Here is an 18728-nt window from a genome sequence, read left to right on the forward strand (position 1 = left end):
CAAAGCTCTCAGGTTACAACTTTGCTCATCACAATAGTCCAGCATCAGTCTGAGAGTCCCCCGAGTTCGAGTCTGGGACCTCCTCTTGCCTGGATGCACAGTCTTTCCCTGGCACTGGAGTCCTCTGTATCTATGCTGAGCTCCTCACCCAACCTGTCTCAAGTGTCCACAGACATCCTTTTCTGTCTCTCTATGCAGAACTGAGCTGACATTTTCTGTATTTCCCCATCAGGACTTGGTCTAGAACACTCTTTCAATCTATTTAGAGAAGTTTGTGGAGATAAGGTTGGCTGTACTGCTTCCTATAACTTTGTCATCCAATTCTTTCCTCTAGAGCTCTCATTTCACTTGTTGATTTTGTAGGTCAAGCTTTGTTTTTCAGACTTTGCTTTTAGATGACTTGGAGTTCTTTACTTCTTCTGGATTTGTGTCTTGAGAATACCTGGCACCATAATGGCTCTTCATATTTGGGTTAATGTTTTTTTAATTAATTTTTTTCTGTTTGTTTACTCATTCTTCCAGCCTTACTTTCTGAATTGAAATTTTATATTAGGGTCAGGTTCTGAGAAATGAGGAACAGAATTCTGAAGCTTTGTTTGGTCCACATTTGTATTCTCTGGGGTCCTGCTATTTTCTCCAAGAACTGAGTACTTTGTTCTTCAAGGAACTCAGAGACAGTTCAGTTTAGAGAGCTGTCTACTTGCAGGGCTCCCTAAGCAGGATGGATGATCTATGATGAAATCTGATTCTAGTCTGAGCTTTGAAAGCTCTTGTCTATGTAACAAAACGGCAGATTTGCTCCTGGCTGAAAGTCCAGTAAATATCTACTGTACCCAATTCATCAACTAATTGGAAGGATTTGTGAATTTAGAGTAATAGGACTTTAGGCTTGTCCTTGATTTAAAAACACCTTCCCCTTAGCTTACTCAGCTGTAGGCTGAGACAGGGTAGGACTGAGGATGAATCTATGATATTGCTCCCGGTTTGGGCACAGTAAAGCTGTTACTCATTTTTGTACCTGATCCTTGCCCATAACAGTTTCAGTCGAAGTCTGAGCTAGACCCATGACTACTCCTTGCCCTGGTACACACAACCTTAGGTTACAGAGCACCAACTTGCAGGTCTTCTCTTCAGCTCAAAATGATATTCTCAAATAACTTCAAGGGTCAGAGGGAGATAACTGCTGTTTCCTTCTTCTGGGACAGCATCAGGCCCTTGTCTCAGCCAGATATGTGACCTCTTTTTACCCTAGTACAGAGCGACAGGCCCTTCCAACATCTGTACTCTGTCCAGTGTTCCCAGGCTGTCTTCCTATGGTAACCTACATTGATGAATTTTTCTCCTTAGATTTTTCAATTAATAATTGGCTTGAGTCTCAAACTATAGAATTCTCTCACTTTTGGTGGAGTAGTTGTAGGGGAAATCAGGGCTGTACTTCTTTCTCCCTTTCTACCTTCCCTGTTCATTTCCTATTTTTTTTTCATTTATTCCAGTGTCTCTTCTAGTCCTCATTGCTAGAATATTCTTTTCTCTGATGATCTATTTGCATTTCATGTAGTTATTCACCTCTTAGGCTTCTGTCAGTGCAAAGTATCATTTCATTCACCTATTTTTTGTTTGTTTACTCATTATCTCCAGCTTTACTTTCTGGATTAGGGGCTTATGCTTGAGTTAAACTTCATTCCCTATAGTTCTAGAAGGTATTAGTAGTCCTGAGTTTGTTGGCTAAGCCTCAGTCTCAACTTTTGTGAAAACCATCTTGTGCTTCAAGCCCAAGCTGGCTTTTGGGTAGAAAACTGCCTGTCTGGATGCCAGGTAACAAACAGGCTGCCTGCTTGATAGATTGAGCACAGGCTATTAAGAAGCTGATCTAAAGCCGTCTTCTTTCAAGGATAGACATGAAGTACCCAAGTTCCTCCTCACTACTCTGAGAGCTGCACCCCAAAAATTTCATTATTTTATAGCTGTCCCATTCTTTGATGGAATTATCAAATATATCTATGATTTGTTCTTTGACACACCAATTCCTTAGGAAGGTTTTTTTAGTCCCCAGTTAATGGTCAGGAAAAACTGGATTAGAAATTTGTGTTTTTCTGAATTTGTGAGACTTTTTTACACTCTAATAAATGGCCAATTTCTGTAAAGCATTCTACTTCACATTTCTGTTCAGTAATATTCCAAGATCTATCATATCTAACTTCTCTCAAATTTTATTCCTGTCCTTAAGTTCTTCCTTGTTGTGTGTGTATTTCTCTCTGTTTTAAATTTATATAAGTCTAAAAGGGGCACACTGAGATTCTCAACTATTAGGGTTTTACTATCTATTGCTGTTTTCGTATAGATATGGTGCAAGCACACAGACACATGTATGTGTATATGTGTGTATATATATACATACATATGTGTGTGTGTATATATATATACACACACATACATATACATGCACACATACTTTAGGGACACACTGTAATAAACAAGACATTTTATTTATTTACTTTGCTCTATGGCACCTTTAAGCATGATGAAGTTTGCCAATTTACCTTTTTTAATCAAGTCCATGTTTGATGTTGTCTTGTCTGGGGTCATGATTACTAGTCTTTATCTTATACATTTAGCTGAAGCATAAAGGATCTTTCTCCAGCCTCCTTCTTATTTTAATTCCATGATCATTTCTGTATTTCAAATGTGCTTCTTGTAAACAATTCATTGTTGGATTCTGCTTTCTTATTTTTTTTTGGAGGGGGCAAGGCAGGGCAATTGGGGTTAAGTGACTTGCCCAAGGTCACCCAGCTAATGTGTCAAGTGTCTGAAGCCAGATTTGAACTCAGGTCCTCCTGACTCCAGGGCTGGTGCTCTACTCACTGTGCCAGCCTAGCTGCCCCTAGATTCTGCTTTCTAATCCCACTAGGCAACCTTCCATTTTATAGGTGTTAATTTCATTCACATTCATAGTAATGTTAATTGTGAATTTTCCTCCATTCTATTCTGAAATTTCTCCTCTCTTCCACTTTGCTCCCCTAACCAAAGGAAAAAAAGTGTGTTGAGATAAATATGCTCAGAAGTGAGTTTGTTTTTGGGAAGACCCCAGGAGGGGGGTGGAAGGCTGTGAGATGGAGTGGGTCTCTGCTACAATGTTGTACCTTAAGCTCCTTGCAGTTATGATAAAGTGGACTTACTGGTGTGGGAATAAAATTGCTATTATGTTGGGATGGAATTATTGGTTATGGGATCTGGTTATTTGGTGTCTGAATAAATGGTTTACTTCTACTTTCTATGTGGAGAGTCTCGTATATTTTGCGATACAGAACCACATAGGCATTTTGACAATTATCATCGATATTGTGATTGTTGTCTTGCTGATACACTCTCCAAAGTACTTTTCCAACTAGAATCCAGCAGCCTTCTCATGTTAGAGATATCTCCATTTCTATAGCCTCATCTTCTAACTGGCGAGTTCATTTTCAGAAGTTCCATTTGAGGAAGCATCTATCCCATCCATGCTCATATCTAAACTGGATCAGCTCCTGACTCTTAAGACTACTCTGTCTTCTTGACATGTCACACTAGTTCACTAGATTGAAAAAATTTCCTCCACCACCACCCTGCACCCCCCCACCCCCACCCCCCTGCCAATACCTGGAGCTCCAAAGGGAAGTTAGTGAGGGCACAATATTCTGGAAAGGGTCTGACTCAGGCCAGCCCCCTACTAGATTATGTTCAGTATTAGAACAAAATGAGACATGAGGCCATTCAACAGCTGACAAAAGATTTACTCAACTATCACAAGGAAAGGATATGCATTAAAGTCACCTTAAATAGATTCAGCTGAGCAAAGTTCCCCTGCCTTGGTGTTGTCCATGGTGGTCTGCCAGCCAAATATCAGAGAAAACATGGAGGTCCCTTGCTGTTTCATACTCAGGCAAATAGCCTAAGTGGTTAATCATCAAAGCCAATTAAATCTCAAGGATAATCTCAATACCTTTTAAGGAAAAAACTAACCAAACTTGCATGAGAATGGGGAATTAGGCTACTATTTATATCTCCCATGCAAAACATGGCATAGAACCAGAAGTGGAAAAAGCATAAATTCATAATTCAGACCAGCACAACTACTTCAAACTAGAAAGTTTTTTACAGTTGGGAGAGGTATTTCCCATCATCTTTATTTTTTTTGCTGAACTCTTAATATCCATATAACTAGTCCATTAACTGTTTGCAATGATGGGTTCTGAGAATGAGAAGTATCCTTTCTTAGTCTTCCATCTCTAGTAGCTTTTTCTTCTTGTTTCCCCTGATCTACATGTACTAACTCTTGCTTCATACTAAGGAGCTTCCTTTAAAAGGAGACATTAATTTTTAAGCTTGGTCTATTTTAGAGACCAAGGGTTCTTATTTGTTTTTGTGCCATGAACCCATTCTCAGAACAATTATTTCAAAATGTATAAAATAAAATATATAGCATTACAAAGAGAATCCATTAAAATAGAATTATCAAAATATCTTTAAAAACAAGTTCATGAAGCCCAAGTTAAGAACCCTTGATCTAAACAATGTATTTTTTATAGTGACTGATTTTCACCTTATTTTGATTAGAAAGTCTAGGAGGAGTCATGTCTAACATGCCTCATTTTACCCATGGATTCTTTCATAATGAATAACACCATTCCAATGTACTTATTTGCTAATTTAAGGGTAAGTAAAATATACTCCTTTGCAGTTATTTATATGTGACACCCTCTTTAAGATGCTTTCCTAACTTCCATTTGCATTTGAATTGATAGTCTGGATCCCCAGATGAGAGGCCCTGTGGATGGCTACTCTTACCACAAGAGCCGCCTACACCCTACTGTTGTGCTTCCCACTGGCAAAGGCATTTAATAAGAAGGTAATGACAATCAGTGTAAAATATTTCCCCAAAAGGCTGAGTGTATTCTCCCAAAAAATACCCACAACATCCATAGAAAACACTAATATATGTGTATGTATGTAAATATATATACACATATGTATATGTGTATGTACATGTATATTGTGTGTATGTAAATATATATGCATATGTATATGTGTATGTACATGTATATTGTGTGTGTGTGTGTGTGTGTGTGTGTGTGTGGCAATAGGTAACTCATAATACCTGAAAGACCTAAAAGTCTTTTGTCCCTTTAGAACAAGAGTTCTTAATTGAGGGTTTTGATCACTTATTTCCATATACAGACACTTCTTGCTTTACTTAAGTGGATCATTCCATAGACCTCTATGCAAAGCAATTTGTTCAGTAAGTGAATTTGCCTGGAGGTAGGGAAAGGAGGGAAGGAGAAAGGCAGGAAGAGGGTCAACACATGGTTCAGGCCCATGAGACCAGGGACAGACGTGCATACCAGAGCACAGAATGACAGAAGACAAGTGGAGACTGACATGTCGGTGGGAATAGGGCTTTCACTTAAGAGGATTTTTTTAAGGGTTTTTATTTTTTTTTGGTCTTCTGTGGGAGGGTGGGAGGTCCCAGAACACCAAGCTGAAGAACAGGAGGGAGGAAAAGGGGAGAAAGAGGGAAAGGTGGGGGAGGGGGGACGCACAAGCACACAGTACTGCAAACAAAGTTAACATAGGTGTTTTGTTTGGAATATGAATTTCTTTCATTATTTTTTTCACTATTTTCTACCTAAAGTTGATTTCACATGATGTGAATTTATACAAAGTGAGTACTGTCTGTAATTGGTTTCTTTTGTAATTGCATGCCTTTAAAAACATTCTGAGAAGGAATCTACCCGTTCCCCACAACAACCCTGTGAGGTAGGTACTATAATTATCCTTGTTTTACAGTTGAAAAAATTGAGGGAGGAAGAGATTAAGTGGCTTGCTCAGAAGTGCACAACTAGTAAGTGTTTGTGGTCATATTTGCACTCAGGTTTTCTTAACCTCAGTCTTAGCCCTCTCTCACTGGGCCACCCACCTGCCTGCCTGAGAATTCCCGCTTTAATGAGTCTACAAAAAGCTCCCCTGTGATGTATCATCTCTGATGGGCAAAAGGGCCCCAGGGTCAGCTCCTTTCCTAAGCTCTTAGCGAGGACTTCTCTCTGTGACCAGAAGTTATGTTCTAAAGCTGCCTCTTCACATGGGGGATTGTGTCTTCACAACCTTATTTGTCTTGTCCCTCCAACCCCCAACTTTGCTGCCGTCTGGTGCAGGTATGGAGTTTACCTCCACAAAGTAAAGCTTGAACTTCTCTCATCTGAAAGATTTATTTCTTTTATATAAAGGCCAATCATGAGATGTTTCTACTACAGTGTCAATTACCTTTATCCACAGCCACGGCCATATAATCCTCTCAAATTTATTAAAGGCTTCTTTACATATTGTTGTACGGTTGTATGATAATTAATTACTGAAATGACAATTTTATTCTTCGTGAGTGTACTCTGGGTGTTCCCTGACCACATCAATTGAGATTTCAGCCCTGTAATCCCAGCTGCAAGGAAGTCTGAAGCTGGTGGATCACCTGAGTTTGTGAGTTCTGAGCTGCAGTGAACTAAGCCAAATGGGTGTCTCAACTAAATCTGGCAACAAAATGGCGAACACTGGAAGGGGGGTGGGTGAGAAGAGGATGGGGATAGAAGGGGCACCCCTAGGGTACCTAAGGGAAAGTGAACTAGCCCAAGTTGGAAAAATGGAACAGGTTAAACAGTGGCTGCTTCACTTTAGTCCAGGGTGAGATAGAGTCCCAATCTCAAAACAATCAACATTTTACACATATTTGTGTATGTATACGTATAAATCTGCATATATGTGTGTGTGTGTATATGTGTGTCTATATATGTGTGTGTATATGTATACACACAAACACACGCACATATACGCTCACATATGAGTGTGTGTGACTGGGTCAAACCACCAACAACACTTTAACCATTACTTCCACTCCTAACCTGATGGAGATTCCACATGACCACTGAACCCAAGAGCCCTGGGAATAGCAGTGCCCTCCTTCCTAAGACCATCAGCTGTAATTCTAAGCCCAATCTTTAAAGTTAATAGTAATAAAACAGCAAATTTAGGAGGTTTTTAAGATATTTTAGTCAGGTAAATCAAGAGCCCAGGAAACAGCACTGCTCCTCACATACCTGACAATATTTCAGCCCACCCCAATGGCCTATCATCTAGGAGAACAACCCACACCAATTGCTGACCAACAGCCACTTGAGGCGGGAAAGCCTGCCTAGCTGAAGCAGCAAGGCACCCTGAAGGTGGTACCGGCCAGGCAAGTCAAATCATCCCAACCCCAAAAGAGGTTCGCCTCTATTCAGAATGTGCCTAAGAGCCCCTGGAACAGCAGCACTTGATACCAGCCTAGTACTTGTACCTGTTATCTATGGAATCAAATCTTATGAGAATGTAACCTGCCAACTTCTGGCAACTGTTTTCGCATGTACTGAACACTTTTATGACTGCCTATTACTCCTCCCCACCTGCCACCCCAGAAATACCACCTCCTCAGCAAGCAGAGCTATTAAAAACCTAGAAAAGAGTGTCCTTGGCACTATCAAATGATTCAATATCAGGAGTACATATGGTTTTATCAATAGAAATAATATTAAAGAAAACACATCTGGATATGAACAGTTTTTAGAAGACATCAAAGCTAAATCACTATTGATTAACGAAATGAAAATTAAGAAAACTCTGAGGTACCACCTCACACCTATCAAATTGGTTAATATGACAGAAAAGGAAAATGACAAATTGCTGGAGGAGATGTGGAAAAATTGGGACATTAATGCACAGTTGTAAACTAGTCCAACAATCCTGGAAAACAATTTGGAACAATGCCCAAAGGACTATAAAACTGTGCCTTTGACCCAAAAATACCACTACTAGGTCTATGCCCCAAAGAGATCAAAGACAAAGGAAAAGGACCTATATGCACAAAAATATTTATAGTAGCTCTTTTTGTGGTGGCAAAGAATTGGAAACATCAATTGGGGAATGGCTGAACAAGTTGTGCTATATAATTATCATAGAATACTATCATATTATATGAAATGACAAGCAGAAAGATTTTCAAAAAAACTGGGAAGTCTTGCATGAACTGATACAAAGTGAAGTGAGCAGAACCAGAACATTATACTAAGTAAAAACAATAATGTAATTGTGAAAGACTTAGCTACTCTGATCAAGACAATGATCCAAAACAATTCCAAAGGACCCATGATGAAAAATGTTATCTACCAACAGAGAGAACTAATGAACTCTGAATACAGGTTGAAGCATACTTTGTAAAAACTTTTTATTGTTTTATTTTGTTTGTGATTTCTTTTGCAACACGGCTAATATGGAAATATGTTTTGCATGACTTCACATGTATAATCAATATCAAATTGCTTGCCTTCTCAAGGAAGGTGGGAGGGAAAGAATTTGGGACTCAAAATTTTCTTAAATGATTTTTAAAAATTTTTTTGCATGGAATTGGGAAATATTTAACAAAATAAATAAAAATGATTTTTAAAAACCACATTTGCTTTGCCAATGCATCTTAAGTTCCATGGTGCCCTTTCATCTGCCCTGTAGTCAAAAACCTCCTATGTAGGTTATCTTCCCCTATTAAAATGTGAACTCCTTGAGAGAAGGGATGGTCTTGCTCTTCTATTTGAATCACAAGTACTTAACCTATTGCATTGCATATAAGTGCTTAATATGTTTTTTCATGAATTCATTCATAGACTTATTAAGCAAAAGTGTTTTATACATATATATATGTAATATAAATATGTTAAACAGACTGGTTAAATATGAGTAAGAAATGCCCAGTATGCTTGAATTAAGTTGGTCACATGTATTTTAAAATAATAGAACCTTTTAGCAAAAGATCTACTTTTAAAAGTATTTAATGTTCTTTCCCAACCTTCCTAAAGATGATTTCATATTTATTTTGTATAAACTTATCTGAGGACATTTCTTCCCAGTAGAAAGTAACCTCCTTGAGGGCAGGAGTTGTTTTTCTTTTGGCTTTTGATCCCTAGCACTGTGTTATGCAGATATTAGATGTTTAATAAATTTTATTGAACTGATTTTAATAGTAATAGGACAGAGCAAATTTAAGAGGTTTTAAAATATTTTTTCATGAAGTTTCCAGAATTGATGTAGGCCAAAATTCAGTCTTATTTAAATTTTATGTCATCTTATAAACAATGATTTATTATCATAAATACTTTTAAATTGGTTATACAGATAGTAAAATATACATTACATTTCTAACTTTAAATATTTCCCCAGTTTTCTTATCACGAGCATAATTAATATATATGCCTATGTATATATACATATTTAACAGAGAATATATGAACTTTTTAAAAGTTCATCATCCTAAATATAACTGACTAATTTTTAAAAACAACAAATTCTTAAAATAAGCACTAATGTTAATCATAATGTTTGTAAGTAACTCGTATGTGTGTGTGAACATACACATTTTCTCTGGTATTAAAAAGCAATTTCACAATTCATTACGGAAAGGCTACCCCCATGGGCCCCCCCCCCAATATTAGCTATAGAGAAAACCCCAGATCTTCTTTATACATGTCTCTCTCAGTTCTACTTTAAAAGCATCTTTAGATTCTGAACACATCAAAATAAAAGAATCACTAGTCAGATACTAAGTGGGATTCACTGAAACACAATGTTAGTTCTAATGGGTGGATGATTGTGTTTGGTCTTTTGAAACTTTGAAGTATAGGTAAGTCTTGATCACACAAATTAATAAATCCTAAAGCTGGAGTTAACAATAACCATTACACCCAAATTCTGCAGCTTAGCCCAGCCAATTTTTCAAAAGGTCAGGTTGTGAACTGGAGAAGATCAGGGAGGTCCACCGCATAGCTTTGTTGCCAGGCATCTCTCGTCTGGATTGTTGCAGGCATTTATTAGTATTCGTCAGCAGACTCAACAAAGCAAACAAGAAATTCAAGCACGAATAATAAAATGAAATGCTGCTATATAACCCTTTGTCATTCAGCAAATATGGGACTTTTTAGCTACATTGTTCCTAAACCTGGGTTACTACTTTAATTTTTCTCCACAGTGCTGCTGAATGAGTATGCATGTGTGTTAAATGCAGAACTCCCCTAACAACTGCAGGACTGCCATTTAATCTGTTGGTGGATGGACCATTTCCTGTGGGAACCCTAGCTATGATTTCAAGACCCACCAAATAAATCTCAGATTAAGATTCCAAATGAAACCTGCCTTTGGAAGATAAAAAAATGTCAAGATGGCTATAGACAGTAAAATTATACATTATCTAGGTGTTGCATGATGACTCAGATGTCCTCTTTTTTTGTTTACATATTCCCAGATATCACAACTACACAAAGTATTCATCAAATGTCACACTTTCATAATATTAGAGGCATCATTAAAACTGTTTGGCTAAGGACCTAAAAGTGTTTAAGCAGTAGCTCAAAAGTGTATTTGTGCAAAGTCAAAGAATAAATTTACATATCAGCAGCAGCTCATAAGGGATAGGTAAATACTCTGTTTATCACACATAATTAAGGTTAGTTTAAATATAGGGTTTCGCGCCATCAGTACAGTTTATGTGGAATTATTAAATAATTTTCAAATTGAAAACTGGTTGTTTTATTCAAATTTACCCTTTTCTCCATAAAACTAATGAATAAAAGGGAAAGATACATTCCCTTTCACTAGCTAGGCTTTTAGTAAAATGTTGCACACTGTGACAAACATACTGTTATGTCAAAAATTTTTAAATGTGAAAGTGCCAAAAATTTTTGGCAGAATAGTCTTGAAAAGTAATATGTTGAGGTTTTTTTTAATTATTTGTTCATTTTAGATGACCACTATTGGTAAAGAAAAAAAAAAAAGGAAAAGGTCATTCGTGGTAATAAGGGGCCAACAAAAAAATTCACACAGGGCAAATGGTCTATTAAAGATGTAAGTGAACCCTCTGATTACAGTCTATTGCATTCCCTAGAGACCAAGGACTGCTTTTTTAATGAAATTTTTTTGTTATGTATTTGCTCATCTTACCTGTCCTAATGCAGCCCTGTCTTGATCTTAAGCTCTGTACTAGTGGATAATAAAATACAAGCAATGGTTTCTAGACACAAACAATCATATTTCTTATACTGTAAATATTGTTAATTATAATTCTTCTGAAAATGACAGAGAAAGGAAGACTATGATCACCATTTGTTCTATCATAACACTAACATTTACGTAAAATATAATGGAGTACAATAAAAATGGGAAGAGTTTCGAATTATAAAAACTTCACACCAATTATACTCTTTTGTATACTTCATACTATGTATGTAGATCTACATATAGATCTGTGTTCATACAATGTACAAGTTGAAACATTTGTGCACACAAAGGGAATAAGCCCTGAACCCTTGGGTAGCAAGTATTTGCTCTGTTTTTTCCAATCTTATAGTCAATGTACTTTGGTTAGTTCAACAAAACTAATAGTAAATGTGATCTCATTGTCATAAAGGGGCAGGACTTGATGTTTCTGAACTTCTGACAGGAGAGAAGAAAAAAAGAATATGATTTAAAGAAGAATATTTGAATATAATATATACTTAATGCTTATCATATTATAAAAGTTCTTCATATTTATTTATTAATAGGATGTTATGTAAGGCACTACATGCTAGCTATTTATACTTAAAATAACTACGCTAGCTAATTAAGTAACAATAAATATAATGCTGAAGTAAGTTGAACTTAACAATGCTCATTGCTAAAAATTACAGACTTGCCAAAACAAAGCTGATCACTATGAATCCAATATTAGTATGAAAAATCCAATATACATTTTAATCACTTTCTGGGCCTTTTCAAATACAACAGTGGCATTTACAAAGAAGCCAAAAATCCTCCAAATTGCGAATTAGAACACTAAACTAAAAAATAACTTTTATCATTACAATTTCAAGGTATAGCTTCATCTGATTTAATTTTAAGTTTACATTTCTTTTCCTTGTGTAATTCCAAAAGCAACAAAAAGTATCTTCTGGAAATTACCACTCAAAGGCTTGATGCTCAAAAACTTTTTTAAGCAAAATGACAATATTAATTCATTAAGTGACCTTAAAAAGTGCTGATGCAATATTACAAGCTCTATAAAATTATTTTTCAATTTTGATATTTTACAAAAATTATTAAGCACATAAATTAATAGTCAAACCTTCAGATGAAAATCTACTGCTTTGATTTTATTAGGAGTAGTAACATAAGTACAGGGATTCTCAAGAGAACCCTCCAAAGAGTCTATGAACTTGGAAATGGGGGGAGTGGGGGAATATGTATCTTTATTTAAATATAATTGGGTTTTTTTTTTCTAATCCTATGTATTTCATTTAGCGGATTTAAAGACCTTATTCTGAAAGGGGATCCATAGGTTTCATCAGATTGCCAAAGGGATTTATGACACAAAAATGGTTAAGAATCACTACACTAGTTTAATTTCAACTACTAGAAGCATGGACTAAAACCCTAATAAACTTAAACATATGAACCAACTTTTGCTGACTCAAAGCTCTGAAATCAAAACAAGCCTAAAAATGAACTAGGTTCCTAGAGAAAGGTTTCCAACTATACTATGTAATTTTGTGAGGACAGACTTGGGCATAATGTTTGCCAATTTAAATGTTATTTAAAATTAAAATGTTATTACTTTTCCTTATAAAAAATTTCCTACTAATTAACACAAATTACTAATAACAGAAATTTTTATTTCAACATAAAGTTTATCACAAACTTTATATATTACAAAATTCAGCTTTCTTTGAAACGCAGGTTCCTGTTCTCTTTTGTTTTGGTCAGTTTTTTGTATTTAGGCCTAAAGGTAATATCATAGTTAAAGGAGGTATAAAATCAGATATCCCCAGAAGCCAATTTGATTTAATAAATGTATTTAAAGGAATGGATTTCTTTTCCATAATGGACTATATCCTCAATCGTTTTTCAATTGGAGTCTGCACATTTCCTCTGGAAATGAATCACTCTTTTTTGGCTAGCTGCCAATGGTCCTGAACCACTCTCTCAAGTATTCTTAGATGGTAATGTGTGAGAAGCCACTATCACTCTATTAAACTAGGTCCTGTGGAGATAAACAGTAAATTTAATCAGCCCTAAGACATGTCTTTTTTAACCTCTCCTAAGGCACATGGATAATGAAATATAATCAAATTCATATTTGCTATAAAATGCATATAAAATCTTCTAGGATACCATTAGTGTTGAGATTTTGAATTGAAATAGAAATTTCAATACTGGCAAAAGTTTGTTTTACCCTAAATGAATACCATTAGTTCTATATGCTATCATCTATAAGAAAAAAACATGAGCTGTATCAAGTACTTATGAAAGTATTCCTGTTTCATGTATATGATCATGTGACAAGTACCTTTATAGAATTTAAGTAAATTTCAAATATTTCTATTTAATAATATTAACACATCTAAGTCATTTAGGGATAGATAGGTGTTATTCCACTTACCACATCTGCTGTTATTTTCATGTTCTATTTTCACAAGTATTTAAAATAAGAGGCTTATCATGAAATATTACACTTTAAAGACTTAAAATTGTAGCACATTATCAATGAAAAATTACCCACAAGTGGCACAAAATATATCATTAAAGAAGTATATTGAATAAAAAGGAGATGGGCCATTCATGAAGTCAGAGTATGGAATAATGGGCACATAAGCCACATGCTCTGGTAGCACTATGAGAAGAGCTCTTCCAGAGAATTTATAAGATGTATCCAAGAGTCACACAGGATCACAAAGCCTAGAGAGAGTTTTACCCTTGGATGGAAGACCCACAACGGAGAAAATCACAGATTCATTGAAATACAGTTTCTAAAACACAAAGTTTGGGGTTCTTTTAATTGCTTATTTAGAGAGATGGTACTGTTACCATGTTCACTAAAAACAATTTAGTAACTTCAACTTTTACCTTAAGGTCATTCATTGAGCAAATTCAAGTTAATCTAGGTATTGCTTTCAATGTAATCACAAGACAGCAATTTATTTCCTCAAACAATTTTGTCACACATAATTACTAATAATTATTTTTTCTTGAGCCTGGAAACCTAAAACATTTTCAACATCCTTTTTCTTATTTCCTTCCTGTCTTAAGTAAAAATTATGAAGTAATTATTTATTCTTATGAAGTGTACACTACACGCATACTGCATTTTTAGATTGAAAACCCATTTTTTAGGCCATCCAACCCATGACAACTGAAAGGTGATTACTAGCAGAAAAGCATTATAGAGGGGCAGTGTAGAAAATGACTGTGATGTAAAGACAAAAAGGCCCAATTAAACATATTTCAATAGAATTTAATATAACAAAGCAACACAGCTCCTTACATATACATTATGAAATAATAAAAGCCAGAAATTATCTTAAAGAAGCTCAGGAAATTAAAATATTATCTAAAGCTTCTCTAAGCTTTGAAAAACTCTATCATATCTTTGCTATTTTGTAACAGATTGAAAATATTTAATGTATAGCTGACTTAACAATTTGTTTTGGTTAACCACTACAGCACAGTTAACCTTTTTAACCTTTCTTAGTATATACTGACCCCTAAAGGTTTTAAATTTTAATAAACTACATATTTTTAAAATAAGAACAACTAATATCTGACCTCACTATCAACTCCTGAAATATAATCCTATTCATTATCAAAAATGTCTATTCAAAAATTGTATTAATAATTTCCACAGGTCTATAGAATGATGAACTTTAAAACGTTTAGCAAAGAATTAGGACTTAAAAAAAAAACCTTTGAAATTCACAAAAGCCAGGAACTTCTATTGATCTATGATAACACTTCCCTCAATGACAGAACAATATTTATACTATTTATTATAAAATATATTTAAAATCTATAGCTTATAATCCTTTTGACTCAAAAATATTTCATTCATGTCCTATGCACACTAAATTTGTGAAGTGAAAGTCTTCTTTGTAATTTATAATACATTTTACAAGACAACTATATGCTGTATTCGTGTATGTCAAGATTTTAGTCAGCTTAATTTTTTTGAAAAAGAGTAAGCAAAAACTTCTCTGGTGCACATTCATAAAACAAATCTTTAAAATGGTGTTATATGTAAGGAAAAGTTATCTGACCAGTATTGGACTAAACTGGAAGAAGGCAGAACTAGACGACAAAAGTTTCACATAGTACTATATAGAAAGCATCACTTTAAAAAAAATTAAGAAGATTCATATTTTCCTCAATATATACTCTAATGTTTCTATTTTGAAAATATTAAATGTTGTCCCCCCACCAGTTTTTCCACGCAACAAGGTAAAACAAATATCCCCCCTAACCTCTCTCTCTCTCTCTTTCTCTCTCTCTCTTTCTCTCTCTCTCTCTCTCTCACACACACACACACACACACACACACGAGTCTTTAATATATCAGCAAGAACAAACATATTCCACAATCCTTGCACAAGTACAACACCTGGGGTTACATATTAATACCTTAAAAGTTCTTACCTTTTGACCAGTTCTCCATTTGTACTTCTGAACTTGTTTGATCTGGCACGGTCACTGATTGTTGCTCCAAGATTTTAAAGCTAAAGTAAAGCCAACTCTAGATAAATAAACTTAAAACAATATATTAAAACAAGACTATTCCTTAGCTTTATTTAACACAGAATTTATAAGACAAATGGCTTTCTAAAATATTTTTACGAGGGCAGTAAATTGGTTATTTTTACATTTGGTGATAAAGAGTTTTTCCAGGAAAGAGGTCATTTTCTTCATAATTATATTTAGTCAATAGTAACTGTTCAGTTTTTTAATGTACTTATTACCTTATTTGGAATATGCATTAATTTACCTAATAATTTGTTGGGGAGATTTTAATTAGAGCTACAAATTTGAGAAAAATTCCCCTTTTAAGCCTTTAACTTAAAACATATAGTTAAAAATTACTATAGGTATTTTTAAGGTATTTCATATTTATTTCAAAATTTGGAAAAAATAAAAAAGAAATTTTGTACATCAAATATTATTTTCACATACCTTTAGAACTTCAAGATATAAATAATTTAACTTTTTATATGATCATAATAATATAGAATGGAAATTTAAAATGCAAATAAAATTCAGTAAAGTATGTAGTATTACACATTATAAACACCACTAACTTTTGTTTAATCCAAACCTAAAAATCCAACATGGGACCTGTTATAAGTTTCTAAGAAAGTGCATGAGAACTAAAACATTCATTCTCCTACAAAAAGTCATTTTTAATAGTGTTAAAAGTTTTAATTTCAACCCACACTTACATTTTGAACATATCATTGCAGGATGGCAATGAAGAATCAATTGTTAAGGGCTTCTTTTATAATTGTGGTAGTAGAAACAACCTACCCACTCATCTTCCTAAAGCAAAAACTGAACAGTCATTTATTTCTAAACTTCTGATTTTGAAAAAATAGTGGAGATTATTGAGAATATTTCTTTAGGCCACTTTTTATTATAAACATATAGGAATTATCTTTTACTTACATTTTTAAAAAATATGTATATATGACAAAGGCTATTTTTAAAATGTTTTAAGTTTTCTAACAGTGAAAAAATAGCAGTTACCTCATATATAGTACACAGAGTTCTTTACAAAAGTCCTCAAATGAAGCTGTAAGCTTTTCCTTTTCTAATTCTCTGTAACTGTGTTGATTTGGAGTTGGCAATCTTTTTCTAAGTTCCACATTTGCTTTTGGATTAGCTGAAAATATATAAGGTTATTAATATCAAAGAAATGTTTCAGTCAATGAAGCCATTTCCCTACATATTGCCCAAAAGGTTAATAATAATTGGACTCTTTTAATAATAGATTCATATAGCAAGACATGAAGAAAATACAGTATTTAATAACCTCTGGAGTATTTAAAAACATGTCTTAGGGGCCTTAATGTGCTAGTAATATACTATTTAAAACCATAATTTTATCCTTCTACAATATACAGTCATTATTCCTTGCCATTTACCCAGCTAATGAATGCCAGCAATTAGTAAAATGTAATCCCATTGCACAATCATTTTAATGCTTTTAGCACTCAGAAAAGTAAACACCAAATTAATACTGCTCAAGCCATATCAGATCCTAGTTGGAAGCAAGCAATTATAGTTCAGCTCCTCAGGTGTAATTAAATGATTGGAATGATTTAGTTCCATAAATGCAAGTTAATTCATAAGCAAGCAACAAATATACTGGGAGTAATTACAAGAAACACTGACAGTGTAAGCAGGGCATGTTCTTTTACAGTATGTACCTGGTATAGGAAAATGCTGCCCTCTCCTGGACACAGTAGTGAATGTCACTGAACCATAAAAAAAAAAAAAACTACTTGTAGAGCCATCACCCTCACTGTGTAGGTGTGAGAATATGCTTAATATAATATGCTTAATATACAAATGGCATATAGCTTTGATGACATCATGTAGAACTTCCTAGAGTCCAGCAAAAAAACCGCTATATAACACTGAACATAAAAATATTTATTAACATATTTTACAATTCTTCCATATGTAAGACTGAAAAGTAACTGAAAAGGGGGAATTCTAAGGGAAATTCTTGACTCACTGGGCATTCTAATTCATGCCCAAGTGGTTGTACAGAAGCTAATTCAGTTTTAAAGTTAAACTCTATGTTCTCACATAGGCCAGATCCAATAATACAATGAATTTTAATTTTAAGAATAAGAATTGTGCAACAGAAAATCATCTCCAGGAAAATAGGGTCTACAAACTGGAGTTAACTTTAATAATAACTTTCAGTTCAAAATAATTTCTTGTACATTAATACAAATGAAATATACAACTGGTTGATACTAAAGCACAACTTGGAAATCTGGAAAGAAAATAGATTAATATTAGAAATTATATGTAATAGATAGCTGGACCCTCAGAAGGAATATGCTTGCTAGAAATAATCAGAGTTTTACAAAATTAACTGGACAGGACTGGAGAGTTTACAGTGTAAACACTGAAAACACATGATATTCTACTGTTGTTTTAAAAAACTGGAAACAAACTACGAGGCTACATTGAGATTTACTCTATTTAGCATTATGACAAATCACAATCTTACCTCTGACTTGCCTCAGAAGAAAAGATGCTCTCTAATAATACCCATTCTAAAAAAGGTATGGCAAATGTTCAGATCTTGACCAGAACTAGTGCCACAAATGTTTGGCTTTACTAGGACCTAATTATTTTTCTCATGCATAAACATCAATATGCTTGATAACAGGTACAACACAAACTGTAAAAATCAAATAGGTCAAATTACTTTAAAGTCCTGTCACTAAGTTTAAAGCTCCTTTGATGTCAAAGGCTTATTTTCCTATTAAAATCTTGTACACTGTAAGTTAATTGCTTTTGGAAACTACTTATTATTCATGTAAAAATTAACGTGCCAATGTATTTAAATCCTCTTAAATGACCATTCATGCATCTTTCTACTTTTACTACCAATGAAATCTGTCAAATGGTATCAATGCAAAATGATCTTAAAGAAAGTTCTATAAAGATTTTTTTACTGCTAACTAGATTTTCATATCCAACAAATTTACTTAAATTCCATTAATTTTTTAAGCTGCTTTTAATAAATTCACCAAGTAAAAAAAATAGACTCCATAGTCTGTCATTTGTGTTCCAGCTGACTTGAT

At 34.3% G+C, this 18728-nt stretch overlaps 1 protein-coding gene across 1 annotated transcript in view; it reads right to left on the reverse strand.

The window, feature by feature from the left end:
• Positions 1 to 18728, reverse strand: part of MIPOL1 (mirror-image polydactyly 1) — a 508657-nt gene that overhangs the window by 405642 nt on the left and 84287 nt on the right. Inside the window, exons 3-4 of the mRNA XM_036752890.1 lie at positions 16648 to 16783; positions 15547 to 15626 (exon numbers count right to left, since the gene is read on the reverse strand). Coding sequence (XP_036608785.1) covers positions 15547 to 15626; positions 16648 to 16652 — 85 coding nt within the window. The 5' untranslated portion in view covers positions 16653 to 16783. The remainder of the gene's footprint in view (positions 1 to 15546; positions 15627 to 16647; positions 16784 to 18728) is intronic.

Source organism: Trichosurus vulpecula, chromosome 3 (assembly GCF_011100635.1).
Source record: "Trichosurus vulpecula isolate mTriVul1 chromosome 3, mTriVul1.pri, whole genome shotgun sequence".
NCBI classification, from domain to species: Eukaryota; Metazoa; Chordata; class Mammalia; order Diprotodontia; family Phalangeridae; genus Trichosurus; species Trichosurus vulpecula.